The sequence below is a fragment of the Pezoporus flaviventris genome, unplaced genomic scaffold, assembly GCF_033815535.1.
Source record: "Pezoporus flaviventris isolate CSIRO_AGI_PZ_B2104156 unplaced genomic scaffold, CSIRO_AGI_Pfla_v1 ptg000007l, whole genome shotgun sequence".
In the NCBI taxonomy this organism is placed as follows: domain Eukaryota; kingdom Metazoa; phylum Chordata; class Aves; order Psittaciformes; family Psittacidae; genus Pezoporus; species Pezoporus flaviventris.
Window position 1 is genome coordinate 32,902,689 of NW_026892555.1, and position 14,703 is coordinate 32,917,391.

General features: G+C 44.8%; 1 protein-coding gene across 1 annotated transcript; it reads left to right on the forward strand.

Moving 5' to 3' along the window:
• The first annotated feature begins 6,271 nt into the window (after positions 1 to 6,271).
• Positions 6,272 to 8,970, forward strand: MSC (musculin). The gene is made up of 2 exons (XM_061447540.1): positions 6,272 to 6,979; positions 7,760 to 8,970. Exons 1-2 carry the CDS (start codon positions 6,287 to 6,289, stop codon positions 7,844 to 7,846), a joined length of 780 nt encoding a protein of 259 aa, XP_061303524.1. The 5' UTR covers positions 6,272 to 6,286; the 3' UTR covers positions 7,847 to 8,970.
• The last annotated feature ends 5,733 nt before the right edge of the window (positions 8,971 to 14,703 follow it).

Below are 14,703 nucleotides of genomic sequence, written 5' to 3' on the forward strand. Positions count from 1 at the left end.
GCAAAGTTTAAAGGTCTCCAGAAAGCAGAAAGAGGTCTCCAGAAAGCAGAAAGAGATCTCCAGATCTCTAGTCATTGGTTCAAGACTTAATATTCTGTTAATAGAGATGTTCTACAGGATTAAATCATCTGGGGTTGTCTCCTATAAATCTGATCATCATTATGTGAAGTCTCGAGAGATTTTTCTTATAATGAGATTTGTTCTTAGATACATGAATGACAGACAGAAACCTCTCTGAATGTTCACCATTTGAGTTGTGCTTATGACGGCTACATCTACAAAAGCTATTTCACTGCTGTTTGTAATTTATGGCTCCAATATTCATTCTCTTTTTCAGGTGTTATTCTTTGTCCTAAGAAATAAATAATAATAACAATTAAAAAAGGCCATGTACATGAATATGGCCACAATCATAAAATAAAATGGAAGAAAGACCACAAAATAAACTGCAAAAGAATTCAACTTCAGTCATCCAGAAGTATCTACAAAAGGAATATTGCAATATCATGTCAGGAAGCAGCCTGGGAGACTCTGGAACATTTTAGCTACTTAAACTTTAAAGCACTACTACAGTTACAAAGTGTTTTCAGATGTAGGAGCACTTTTTAGCAGTACTGTGAAAAGAACAAAATTTCTGGTTTAATAGTATGTAGCACATGGAAACAAGCATTCAGAAAGTGGGAAAACTGGTGTTATAACATCATAGCTGAATTCTTAACCTAACACCGTAAGATCTTCCTTTTATATACAGACCTACCTATATATGTCAAGATTGAATTCTAGAAAAACAAACCAAAACATGTCTATTACATCTTAAAATTGTTGTTAGAACCATGTCTCAGGTCCAGAATTAGCCCAGTAGTGGGAGATGTGGTCACTTGCAGTTTTATGAATTTAAAACTCAGGTGCATTATAGGTCCACCACTTCAAATTGCTGGAAAAGTTGATATTATGCTCAGATAAACAGCATTCTGCAAAGGGGAACAAGGAACAGCCAGAGTGATGCTGTCTTTTTTATAAGAGAAAGAACATCTATCCCAACATGGCCTGAATGTTGAAAGCCTGAGCACAGTTGAAGTAAGGTGTTGCAAGATGCTAACCTCCCTCAGTCAGGAGGCAGCCTTCCATAGGAAATTTTTTCCCAAGAAAAAAATGAGGAATAATTTCACCAGATAGTTGAGTGTGAGTTTGTTGGGACTGCGGCCTGCATGTACAGTGTGCGCTTTTCAGCTTTCCCTCAATACAGCTGGTGACAAGATGCCAGAATGCCGGGGGGGGGGGGTTGACTCTGGACAACCCTGGGCAGTGTTTTTCTGCTGACTACGAAGCTGTCTCTCTGGCTGTGTCCCCGTCTGAGAGCCCCTACTGACTTTGCTAGCAGTTCCTGGGGGAACCGCACTCCTCCGTCTGCTCTGCTGTAGCCCAGCCAAAGCCAGTGAGTGCGCTGGAGCGCTCAAGTATAATGAAGTGCTGCAATGGTGTTATCTCTCCCCATCTCATCCGTCTTGCTCTGGTGGTCTTCCCTCTCAGAGTGAAACACAAGGAGACTAACACAGTGTTTCCTTTTGCCTGATGTTTGCTTGTTATTCCAGCTAATTGGCTCCAAGGGAAGAAATAAACTGTGCTTAAACAGCACCATTAATTCTGGTGCTTTTAGGCCAAGAGCACATCTCCAAGCATCATTAAAAAACAATGGAATTAGTGAAAAATACTTCTCTTTTTTAATTAAAAGAAATCCCCATCTCCATCTCCTCAAACACACACGCACACCCACCTACGGCTGATTGACAGAGTGAGCAGAATCCGTGTTCTCACACCAGCAGGTATCCATTACATGAGAACTTTCTTCTGGCGCCAGGAGGTATTTAGAGAGTTTGCCTGGGTATTCCACAGGGGAAGCCCTGCTGAAAGTTGGGTATACCTGAATAAAACTCTCTTCTGGACAAACTCCGGGAAAACAGCGATCCTTAACAGCTGATAATGTCTCGCTGTTGTTATCGCACTGGAAATGTGGGGAAAAGAGTAAATAACGTCTTTTCTCCGGGAAGATGTTCTTTCCCTGTGCTGCGGGACAGGATCCCATTTCGGCAAATTAGCGGCTCGAAGGACAAACCTGTGGGTTCGGGGCTATTATCATTATCACTATTATTATTGTATCTTACAAGCATGACCCCGCTCACGCTCAGGGTTTCTGGGGGAGGAGAACAAAACCCTCCGCCCTATCCCGCCTGGGAATACAGCCGTCCCCACTGCCGGAGAGGGTGCCTTCTCCTCCCGGATCCCAGATCTGCCTTCGCCGGGCCGACGGTCGCCCAAGCCCTGACTCCCCCCACACCAGGGAGAGCGCTGCAGGGGCCACACCGGGAGAGCGCCAGGCCCCTCCCGGGGAGCAGAGCAGGGCAGCTCTGGCCCGCGAGCTGGTGTCGGCCGTGCAGAGGAGGGTTTTAACCCCTGGTTGAAGTCCCATATCCAACTGAATCACTGAGCGTGTGTCCCTTGATTTGGGGCTTAGTGCGTTCGCCCTTACTAAGCAAACTAAACCCTATTAAGTACCTTTTTATAACTTTATTTTCCTTCCTGGGGTTCATTTGTCTCCTGTTTGCTTTATTTGACATGGCTTGACACACTGAGTATTTTCTAATTTTCTTATATGGTGGAAAGACTTTTTTTTTTTTTTAGCAAGCCCCCCCCCCCCCCAAACGCACACAAACAGTCATTTCCAATAACCGCTCGGGCTGGCTGTTCCTGCAGCCACCGCGATGCTTTCAGGACCCCTGTCCCTAAGACCCCGGGGAGCTCACAAGCAGCAACCCCAGGCAGATGGCTGCCGGAGCACCAGGACACGGGTACCACGGCGCTGCCACCTTGCGAAGCGATAACAGGAAAGGTCATCCTTTAGCGGTGCCTCGCCCCTGGCCAGACCTCTGGTTAAGGACAGGGCAACGCGGCACGGGCTGCAGCGAGCAGCAGTCCTGGTACGAGCAGTTTATGCAGGCAGGATTAGGAGGGAAAGATGAGGGACACCGCACACTTCTCCCTTCACCAGGTGCCTTTACCGGCTATACAGAGCCATGCAAAGGCTCATTTGTTCTAGGTGGCATCTAACCACCTAGAGCCAAGGTTATAATTCATCCACCTGCTTTTGCTACAGGACCAGCAATGCCGAGCATCCATCCCTTTCGCGGCAGATGCCCTGCCAGCCTTTCACTCAGCCTGCCCGTGTGCAGTAGACGCTCGTGGAGAGATCAAGACTGAGCCGTTTGACAGACGCTGTCCTCCCCTCCTCCAGATATCCTGCCCTCCTTACAACTGCGAAAAATGAATAAAATGGGTAAACCCGCCCTTGTTACACTGAGGTCTTTCCCCAAAAGTGCTAAGTGCGCTTTTAGGTCTGAGCGAAGTGTCTCAGTAACGCTGCCGAGCTCGAGGAAAGGACAAATGCTATAGGAAAGCCTTATTTAAAGCACTTTACGGAGTACACATCATCTCCCTCCTCCACCCTGCTTTGTCACTGCCAACACCCCAGAATGCGAAGGACATGAGGCTTTTAACAGCTCCCCCTCCTACCCTCGGAGATAACCTGCATTTTACAGACTTGGCTTCTGGGTACTTTTTTTTCCTTTTTGCTATAATTTATTCTTAAACTTCAAGAAGAAAATCAAAGGGTTCTACTCCTCTGCCTCATCCCAGATACCTGTCGGCTATCTGCTCTCCACCCGGCCTGGAGCCGCGCCGTCCCTCCCCGGTCCCCAGACGCTGCACGAAACACACTCATTCTCTGCAAAAATGAAGGATAACCCTGGTTTGCACGGAATACTCTATGCTTTTGATTGGTTACATTTATTTACTACGATGCCTTCTGGAAAAGCGTGAGGAAAAACTCTCCGTACCAGTGAGCATCCCCAAAGTGGGGATGTCCCCTTAACAAAGAGAATCTGCTTTCTGTCGCCTCAGGGCCAACAGCGGCGGCCGAAGCAGAGCCCCCTGGGGCAGGCTCTCTCTGCAGCTCCTTCCCAGGCAGGAGCTGGTTTAGCTCCTGCTCCTTCCCCTCACACACATGCCGGGTTTTGCTGCACCAGCACTGCACACAGCACCCAGGGGCGGACCCTGAAACCCGGGAGAATGCTGCCGTTGGAGTCCGGGCATGGATCAATCACATCTGGGGTTTACCCTTTAACAGGGAAACGGGAAATGCGCCGCACCTGATAACGGGCGTAAAATGCTGCCCGGGTATACCAGCGGTGTTTTCCCTACTCGGCACACAGAGAGCAGAAAGGATAAAAGTCTTGACAAATGGAAGCATGATGTAATGCCCTGGCGCCATCAAAGGCTTCATCCTGAAAATGATATCTTCGTCAGGGGCGCAGCAGTTTGCTGGATGCGAGAGAAGTTAGGTCTGCTCACTTTCGTTGGGTCTAAATCCGAAGTAACCCCGGAGGCTCAGTCCTGATATATTCCTTTGCACTTCCCATTTCCTTTACCAACTAAGAAGCAGGCAAAGACGACCTGGGAATTTGGCTATTTCCCCTCCCTTCCGCCCCCTCCGTCCCCAATCCTTTCCTTAAATGAGGCGAAGTATCCATTATGCGTCACCTTTAATTCACCGAGGCAGAAGTAGGCGCGAAAGGTGAGATTTGCCATTGCGGCTTTTAAGACTGGGTACCATTTTATTCTTTGTTTAAAGAAATTCTGCACTTTCTCCCATTAATCTTTAGCAGGGAAAGCGTTCAGCCCGCACCTGTATAAACAACCCAGATGGGTGGAAAAAGTAAACCTATATCTCTTCCCCTCCAGTATCTTTATATATATATATATATATATATATGTAGGGATAATGCAGGCTAATTGGGGAGGCAGAGCAAGCCCGAAGCCCACTGCGCTGCCCTTTCACAGCAGAGCCTGCGGGACCCCGCCGGAGCATCGCAGTGTCAAACCAAGTTCAAGAGATCCAGTTGCAAGATCAGCTGCCTGTTTCGGTGGTTCAAGAAATGTCAAGTTTCACTTGGAAAGGTCGCTGTTAAACCCGGCTCTGATGTGGTTGTAGCCCTAGCGGGTGAAGCCGAGGTTTACACAGCGTTAAGTGGCCCTCGGTAAGACCACAGGGTTGGCGGGGAAGGAAGAGTAAAGCGCTGGGCGAAAAGGCGGCCGACGGTGCCAGGAAAGTTGTGCTGCAGCAGCCGGGAAGGTTCCACTCTGCCGGGATTGAGAAATGGAAGGGAAAACTCCGGGAGCAAAAACTGAGGGAAAAGTTCTTTCCACCTGCTGTAGTCATTAGGTTCTTTTCTTCGAAGTGAGGTTTTATCCTGGTTAACTGTATCCAGGCAGGGCCGTGAAGGCCAGCGAGGAGCCAGACTGCAATCATTCATTTCGGAAAAAATGAATCTTTTCGGGGATGAAAGGGACACAAATTGTCTGTTTATTTACTGATATCCCCTATTACTTTGCATATCATTATTTCCAGTGGATGCTGGGTACCCCACTTTCCCGTGAACTCCATAAAAGCTGTAGTACGGAATTTGTTACGAAAAACAACCCTCAAATACCTCAAAAAATTATCTTGTTTTATTTGTTTTGTGACACAGACCTCTACGCAGCCCAATTAACTGGCTTTTAACTAATTGCTCTGAGGAAAGAGAACTCTTCGGACACTCGCTAGCGCCTGTAGCTTCTCCCAAAGCTACTGACACCATCAAAACACAGCCCGCGCGTTTCCAATGACTTTTTGCACTGCTCCCCACAAACCACCCACCCCCCACACACACACCCCGGGGTGCCGCGACCCTGCTGTCCCTGCCCGCTCCGGGGGAGAGGCACCGGCACCGCTCGGAGCAGGGCGGGTAGGGAAGACCTGGCCCCGTCCTGCCGCACCACTCGGCTGCGAGGTTGAGTGAGCTGGAAAAATCCCCCGACCAGAAGGAAAGGCAAGAGGGGAAGGGGATGGATGCAGGTTGGTTGGGAGCGGCAGAGCCCCAGGCTGCGGTTAGCCTTAGCCCAGCCTCAGCCGCTGGGCGAGCGGTGCCCCTCTCCCTGCAAAAGCGCTCGCGGGACGAGCCCCGCGGGTATTTTCCGCCCTCCAAGGTGAGGAGCGGGGTCTGTCGCCGTTGGAAAGCGCTCATTTCGCATGGCGGCGTTATTCATCAAGGCACACATACACCTGGAGACATCCCCGTCCCCTCCATACAGGTTCGTCTTCGCGGACCAGCGCGGAGAAGCGCCGCCCCCAGCTCGGGGATCCGCCAGGTCCTACCCCTCCTCTGTGCCCCCACTCCCCCGCTCCGCCCGGCAGATGGTTCGCTCCGCGGACACCCAGATATATAGCACTGTCGAGGGGCGCATCCCCCTCCGCGCACCCGCCGCACCCCCCCTTCCCCGCCGGCACCGGCGCAGCGCCGACTCCCCGGCGCGCCTCGGCCGTCCGCCCCCTCCGGACCGCCCGCCTCCCTGCCTCCCTCCCGGGGCGATGTCCGCGGGCTCCGGGAGCGAGGCGGACGAGCTGCCCGATATGGACCTGCGGGGGCTGCAGCTGGACTACCCGCCGCCGGCCAAGCGTCAGCCCCGCGGCGAGCTCTACCCCTCGGGGGACAACTCCTCGGCGGCGGAGGAGGAGGAGGAAGAGGAAGACGAGGAGGAGGAGGATGGAGAGGGCAGCTGTTCGGCGGGGCTGGCGGGCAGCGGCTGCAAGAGGAAGCGGGCGCGGGGCGGCTGCCCCGGGGGCAAGAAGGCGGTGTCGGGGCCGCGGGGGCCGCCGCCCGAGGGGAAGCAGTCCCAGCGCAACGCGGCCAACGCGCGGGAGCGGGCGCGGATGCGGGTGCTGAGCAAGGCGTTCTCCCGGCTGAAGACGAGCCTGCCCTGGGTGCCGCCCGACACCAAGCTCTCCAAGCTGGACACTCTGCGCCTAGCGTCCAGCTACATCGCCCACCTCCGGCAGCTCCTGCAGGAGGACCGCTACGAGAACGGCTACGTTCACCCCGTCAACCTGGTACGGTGCGGAGGGGCGCGCAGGCGGGCACGGCTCCGGCGCCTTCCGAATGAGCGGCGAGGGGGTCCCCGCGGGGTTAATGGGGGAGGCCTCGGGGCACTCCGCAAAGCACCTCCCGGGGCAGCGCCGCCGGGCCGTGCCCACCAGGGAAGGAGCCGCGGGGCGGCCCTGACCGTTTCGCAAATCCATGTAATCCTCCTCAGACCCGAGAGGCGGGTCTGTTTTAGGGTGATGGCGGGTGTGTCCGTGCTGGGGAGCCGGCGTAGGGGACCCTAAAGAAATAAATTCTTCGGGCATTAGGCAAGCTTAATGTCAGAAAAAAGGAGTAATTGCTCTGGGGGCTGGCTTGGAGCACAGGCACGCCGTCGTCAGTTCATCGGTACACAACTAGTGCCTGATGCGTGCCACAGCGGTAAAACGGTTGCCTATGTGGTGCAGTGTTTGGGATTTGACGCTTTATGTGCTTTTTGTTTATAAAATGATGCAAACAGTTGCAAAGCAAGGGGATGGTTGCATTTTTTGTAAGAACGATTTGTTGCTGATCATGGCAGCCCTGTTGCACAGCATATAATTACAATGAAAAACATAATGAAAAAAATTGTTAGAGGAACTCTGCTCTCTCTGTGCTTCACACAGGGACTAAAACGCGATGACGTGTTTGCAACTGAACCAGAGTTAGACATCTATCAGTAATAAAGCTCCAGTTTCATACCAGGATAAACGTTCTTTTTAATATGAAATACCTTTTTTTTTCTTTTTTTTTTTTTTTTTTGCTTACAGACTTGGCCATTTGTGGTTTCAGGAAGACCTGACTCTGACAGCAAAGAAGTTTCTACTGCCAGCAGATTATGTGGAACTACCGCATAGTCACAGTAAATTGTTTTCTTGTTGTTGTTGTTGCTGATGATCCTTTTTTTTTTTTTTTTCCTTTGTATGGACTGGATATTCTTAAGAGCTGTGATTTATCGGCTCAAGATTAGATGGGGACAACCCCCCATCTCTAACAGTGTTAAATCCGTGTCCCTGACATTCTTTTCCCTTAGAGTTTTGAGGGGAGTTTATTTAAAGCAGTAAAGAAAGGATACGATTGAAATTAGAGTTTTTATGAACTGACTGCAGCAGCTGAAGCCTGAGATTTGGCTTCATCATTCTTGCCACTGCCTGAGGACCTGTTGTTCTGAGGCTCTTGAACTAATGGAAGAAGAATATAACAGTATAGAATTAACAGCATGGACCAAAATGCAACTCTACAAACTAACCCCAAACAGTATTATTTGTATTCTAAAGCAAAGCAGTATTTTAAAATAGCTTTGAAACTCAGATGTATAATATATTTTGATGGCTTTTGTATTCATGGATCTGATTTACTGCAACTATGCAGTAAGTATAGTCATACTTTTATTTTTTTTTGTCCTTTTAACCAGAGTTTTCTTAAAAAATGTGTTAAGTCGCTACATTCTGTCCATTGGAACAAAAATAATTCCTTTGGTTATGTCTTGAAGTGCCACATGTAAGAGTGTGGAACTATCCCTAGAAATGTGGCAGTTTCCTCGTCTTAATCCAGAAGGGAATTCTGCTTACCATAAGGCCAGGGTGCATGTATTGTAAAGTGTGAGTTTGCATGCTGCTGCAAAGTAACAAGAATTCACAATGTCTTAAACATTTTTCCCTGTACTGTCATGCTTATCTTTGAAAAGTTTATCCTCAAATGAGCTCTGGTGACATTTCTTCACTGATTCAAATGCTGTAATAAAAAAGGATGCCATTAAAGAAGTTGCAAATGTAAATAACTCTATTTTTTTATAAATGACATTAAAAGCTTGGTTACAATGACTTATTGGTACTGTGATAGTGTGTGGCTGCGTCAGTATTGATAATATATCAATATACAACAACTTTCTTTGTAATGCATGTTCTTGAAACTGGCTTTTGTAAACACAGTTATCTTCTTCAACTCTTGAGAACAGCTACATCTCCAGCAACAGCCAGATAAGAACACTTAAAACAGCCATGAGAGGTACAGTACCATATGAACTAGCAGGAAAAATCACATTTTAACAAGAGAATTCACTGCCATAGTTTCTTAAGTGAATCAGGAAAATAAATGTAGATTAAGAAATAGATGTCAGTAGTTTTTTCTGCTTCATAGCATGAAAGACAATGGAATAGCTTCTTTTGCTGTCATTTTACATTTCCACCTGTAGTCTATTTTGCTTTTATTTGTATTTGTGCAGTGGGAAAATTAGCTGAGTTCTCCTGCTTGGGAGCAGACTTTTCCTGTTTTAAGATTAAAATTCCTAAGATAAGATTTTCTTTTATTCAAAATATTCCATCAGCAGTTAACTGACAGTAAGGGAGAAGGATGAATTGCTTTAGAGAAAAAAAAAAAAAAAGCCTCTTCTTCTTCATTTAAGCAGCCAGGAGAAAGAAACATTTTCTTAGGGAGGACCAGTTTAACTTGGTTTCTTGTCAGGTCATCCCACGTTATGGATTTCTGTTTTGCAATATTGCATAGAAGCTCAAGACTGACTATTGGTAATGTCTTTCAACTAGATGAACTGCAAAAATTTTTTTTCTTGTTCTGAAGTGTAAAATAGTCCAAAGCCACTGCAAAATAAAATGAGGGCTCAGCCCAGAATCTGCTGAAACTGTTGCTTTCAGTGATTTGAGGGAGAGCTGTACAGAGACCATAACCTAATTTACCTTCTAGTTTTATCCAGAGAAAGGTTGTGAAAAAAAGGGGGCTATTCCAATTTATAGTTATGTAGCTGAGGTAGGATTTGGCTAGATTGGATATAAGGAGGAAATTCTTTCCTGTTAGGGTGATGAGGTACTGGAATAGGTTGCCCAGTGAGGTTGTGAATGCTCCATCCCTGGCAGCGTTCAAGACCAGGTTGGACGAGGCCTTGGGTGATATGGTTTAGTGTGAGGTGTCCCTGCCCATGGCAGGGGGTTGGAACTGGATGATCTTAAGGTCCTTTCCAACCCTAACTATTCTATGATTCTATGACTCCAACTAACCTTCTCTAGGAAGCTTTATAGAAAGAAAAGAATATGAACAGTAAGTCAAAAAAGGAATGACCTTTAGAAAGGCATAAGGTATAAGACAACTCAACCAATGTTTATCTGAACCCTAGAGAAAAGATTATTCAGCAGTTTAACTAAGGTGCCACTTGAGATAATCTCAGTGTGATACATGGCTGGTTTTGGCCTTGATCCCAGCTGTAATTGGTTAACGACTCTGGGAGACTGGAAAAACAAGGAAAGCATGGAGAATTTTTAACAGTATAGAAAGGTCCATGTGAAATGATGGAAAAAAATACTCAAGGTAAATTCCCAAATCCAAAATGGTTATATTAAGTAAATACAGTAGGTCAAAATTGGAAGTAAGAAGGGTAACATGAAGAAAAAAACAGTATTGCTTCCATCCACACACTGTACTACATGCTCTCAAATACTTTTGTTTTTTTATCTTGTGGCTACATAATACATAAAAATTCTTTCTTCATAAAATAATGAATGCACTTACAGTATTTGTTATTGTAATAGGTACATCAAGATGATGATGGTGCCTCAAAAGACTATCAGTAGTTTTAGAACAGAAGTATACAATGGCCACAGGTGACATTTCAGGTCAGAATCTGGAGAGAAAATTACAGCTTTTAGACAGCAAATGTTATGTAAGGCTCAATTATTTGTTTTAAATGCCTCTATACAGAGATACATGTACTAGTGTACACTTATTTATCTTAATATGGCAATGAGGTATGTTTGGATTTCCCTAACAAGGATATGATATTTTAAACCATTAATCTTAATCCTTGGGTTCATAAACATTATTTTTTAAAAGTAAATTAATCTTTCTTCTTCTTTCTCAGTGAGAGGTGTTACGTGATTAGGAAAAAGCTCAGTCAATTGAGCAGGCTCCTTGTGGGTTTGTCCTGAGATGAGTGCCAGGTAGATCATATATTATGTCACCTACACCTATAAAAACACACCAAAAATACATGCATGCAGTTTTAAATACTTTTTTTAAACTCACAAACAGAAGAAATTTAGATCAGTGCTTTATATGAATAAGGTGACCAAAACCTTCTAAAATACTATATTTAAGCATTAACAAAATCCATAAGAAGATGAAAGATAATGTACTTTGGGTTTTGGTTGGTTGGTTGGTTGTTTTTTTTTTTTTTTAGTTTGGTTTGGTTTTGTTGTGTTTGGTGGTGTTTTTTTTTTTTGCCATCCTGACACAGTAAATTGATTTCATTTTTAAGTTATGAGTGTTTTGTTTGCCTGGGTATGAGTTACAGAGCTGGGTGAAGGGGAGACTAAAAATGAAAAATTACTTCACATTTCTACAGTCCACAAGCACAGAAGCTAAGAAACACACGCATTTTTATCAGATTTGGCAATATATGCTTAATGATTTTTGTGTTACATTAATGACATCTTTGTTTCATTGGCACAAAGTACAAAGGGAACTCATCTTGATCCCATAAAGGTATACAAATCTTGCTAAAGCTCTTTTACAAATAAAATGTTAATTCATCTGTGACCCATATTCAGCTGAGACCTGCTTCATGTGAAATCTTAAAGGCAGAATACCTGCACTGACTTTCCTGGCAGGCAGTTCGTATATAAAGAGAAACACTCATCTCCCAAAAATATTTTTATGACTTTAGGCTGATATAAATTGTTTTGTCTGTATTTTATGTGGGACTCTGATAGAATAGATCATTAGCCAGAAAGCTCAAGTCTCCATTGTAAAACCATTCCTTTCCAATACATGTGTATGCTTACACAACGAAAACACATCCTCCGTATTGAAAATGTTAACAATTCTGATCTGAGCAAAAGTAACATAGTTTGCATCTAAGAAATACTTAAGCCGTACCATTCCCATTTAATGACTTTACACGTGCACTATTTAAAGAACTATCAGTCACCTTTACTTAGCTGAGAAACTTCAGTTTTTATTCAGAATCCAAAGTTTATCTATGTAAGAAGTACAGTTGCCATAGGGGTTTCTCATGTGAAAGTGGGAGTTATAGGAATTAATTTTAAGATCTCAGTTTCTACATGAAAGTTACTCTGTCTCTCTTCATTGACTCTAGAAGGACCCTGAGGTGACAAGCTGCATGACTCAGTTAAGCATCTAGTGTTTTAGTTAAATATCTAATGTTGGGAGGGATAAAGCCAGGTTTTAAATGACCTAACTTTATATGAGACAAGTAAGATAAAAAGGAATAAGCGGGATTTACAGCTACCCACTAATACAAGTTTATAATAACCTTATATTATAAGCAAATAATAAAATTACATTATTTGAATGAAACAACACAAAAAGCTGGCCATTCTAATACTTACTTCTCCACACATAGATAATTCTATGTAATTTGCATTTGGTATGGCAGCACAAACTCTCACCAAGACTAAAAGCAATTATATCTAAATTAGGTTCCACCACTGGGCAGTGTTTATCACACTCTACTCCAGCTGAAAGATGTGCACACAGATGTTTTCTGCAGTGCACAGAGGACTGATGCTGAGCTGCCTTCCAAACCCGAAATACCTAGGTCGGCATTTTTAATATATTCTGACAAGTGTGCATTGGGATCAGTTGCTACATTACGCAGAGACTTGTGGTCCCTCAGTGCCAGATGGTTAGGATTCAGGTACTAAGGAGAAACAGGTCTCAGTTTCTTCCTTGGCTCTGAAAACTTTGTAAATGCAAATTAGTAAAAAATGACTGAAAAAGTAGAATGAAGCACATCAGAATATTACTAGAGTTAAAATTTCTACAAAACTTAAGACAGCTGAAATGATTCATGCAGGATCTATCCAGCAATACAGGCAAAACTGAGAAAAACTTGTGGCTGATGGAGGGCTGAAGAATCACTCCTGTAATGTTGGGGTGTTGGCAGTCTGGTAGGATCTGAGGTTAGAAACATGTGATGACTCTGAGAACAACTATAATTAAGCTTAATCATGTGATTGGAATGTAGCAAGCAAAGGAAATCACTCAATCTGCTCATGCTGGTGAAACTGTGCAAAAGAATTCAGATTTCCAGTTAAAAAGAATTCAAAATGTGACAAGAAAAGTGTTCTATGACAACAAAGTAGGCAGAGCTGAGAGTCAGAATATATACCCAGACACAACCCCAATCCAAGCAAACAAATTATTCAGTCTCTGGGACAAAAAGTCACAAGAGCAAAGGATTGCATCACTTTGTAAGAGGTTAAAAAGGCCTGTGTAGCTAGCATCGCGTGCATGAAGGGGATGGAAAAACAGCAGCTTTAGCTTATAGGAATTGTCATCATAACAAGAAGAATAAGAAAAATGGATGATAATCCTGAAAACAAATAGAGCACTTTTTAGTTTTAATTTCAAGTTGCTGTGATGGCAGAAGCAACATCATTAGCACTGTAAATCCCATAGTCAGTAAAAGATAAGAAGTAAACACAGGCATGAATGCTCATAGAAAATCAAGACTGTAACAGCACAAGGAACTACTGTATTCCTTGAACATAAGCAGTATGGAGTTCAAATCAGTTCATGTCCTCAGTACCATCAAGAGGGCATGCCATCTAGAGGAAAAGGGACCAAACTGAGTCAGAAGGCTTTTGCAACAGGGAGCTGAAAGATTGCAACTGTCCTGTGATTCACTTCTTCAGGAAGTTCCTCTTGTACTATGAAGATGGCTGAAGAGGAGTGCAGTAGGTCAATATTCTGGGAAGCCTCAAGAAAAGACATCAGAAGAGATAGTCTGTGGTTGCTATGGGGAAAACCAAAACAAATGCAATGTCACTGATTTCTGTAGAAGTGTCTCATCCCACCCTCAAAATAAACATACGTACATGTTTTCCACTGTCTAGAAGAGAGATCTTGGAAAGATGGTTAATGTAAAATCTTTTTACCTGTACTCTGGCACACATATAGTCTGGACCTGTCTGCATCCTTTCTGGGACAATACTGAATACACATACTAAAGTCATCTGCTCCAGGCAGCAACCTGTGGTTCCTGATCCAAGCAGTAGAGAGTGCCTTGCATGACTTGTTCTAATCTCTTTTAGATCAGACTGGTTGTGTCCACCCTGGAAACCACTTTTCATCTTCCTCCTCTGGGTCCCAGTGAGACATCAGTAACTTCAAAGGCAGCAAAATGATAAGAAGTACACTGCTATTTCCTAGGAAGTCCTGAGGAAACATTATATTCCCGGGTGTGACATTTTCATGCTACCTATAGGGCATGCCTGAGATTTGCAAGGCCTGTTAGGATAGCTGTAGAACGGTGGCAGTTACAAAAGACCACCCCTCTGTATGCAGGGAGATCTCTGGTGCTACCCAACCTCAGAATCACAGCCAGGTTTCAGCACAGGAAGAATACATGTCACATCTGTTTGGGTTGTGCCCAATTCTTACTATATTTCATAGGAAACAGAGCAAAATGTGTGGCATTTGGAGAAGATGACATTTTGACATGGGACAGAAAACAAAGAGAAAATTGTAGGGCCTCTGGATTAAAGCTGAACTGCCATATTGGTGAAGTTCTTTCTACACATAAGAGAAACTGGAGACAGAAGCTAACAGACCAAAATGTACAGGTAGACCATAATGAGGAATAACCCCTCGAGTAAATTTGTCCCCATCCATCAAAAATAACTAAAAATTGGTGTCAGCAAATACATGGAGAGACATATGTATAAAATTTGACTGCCTGCAA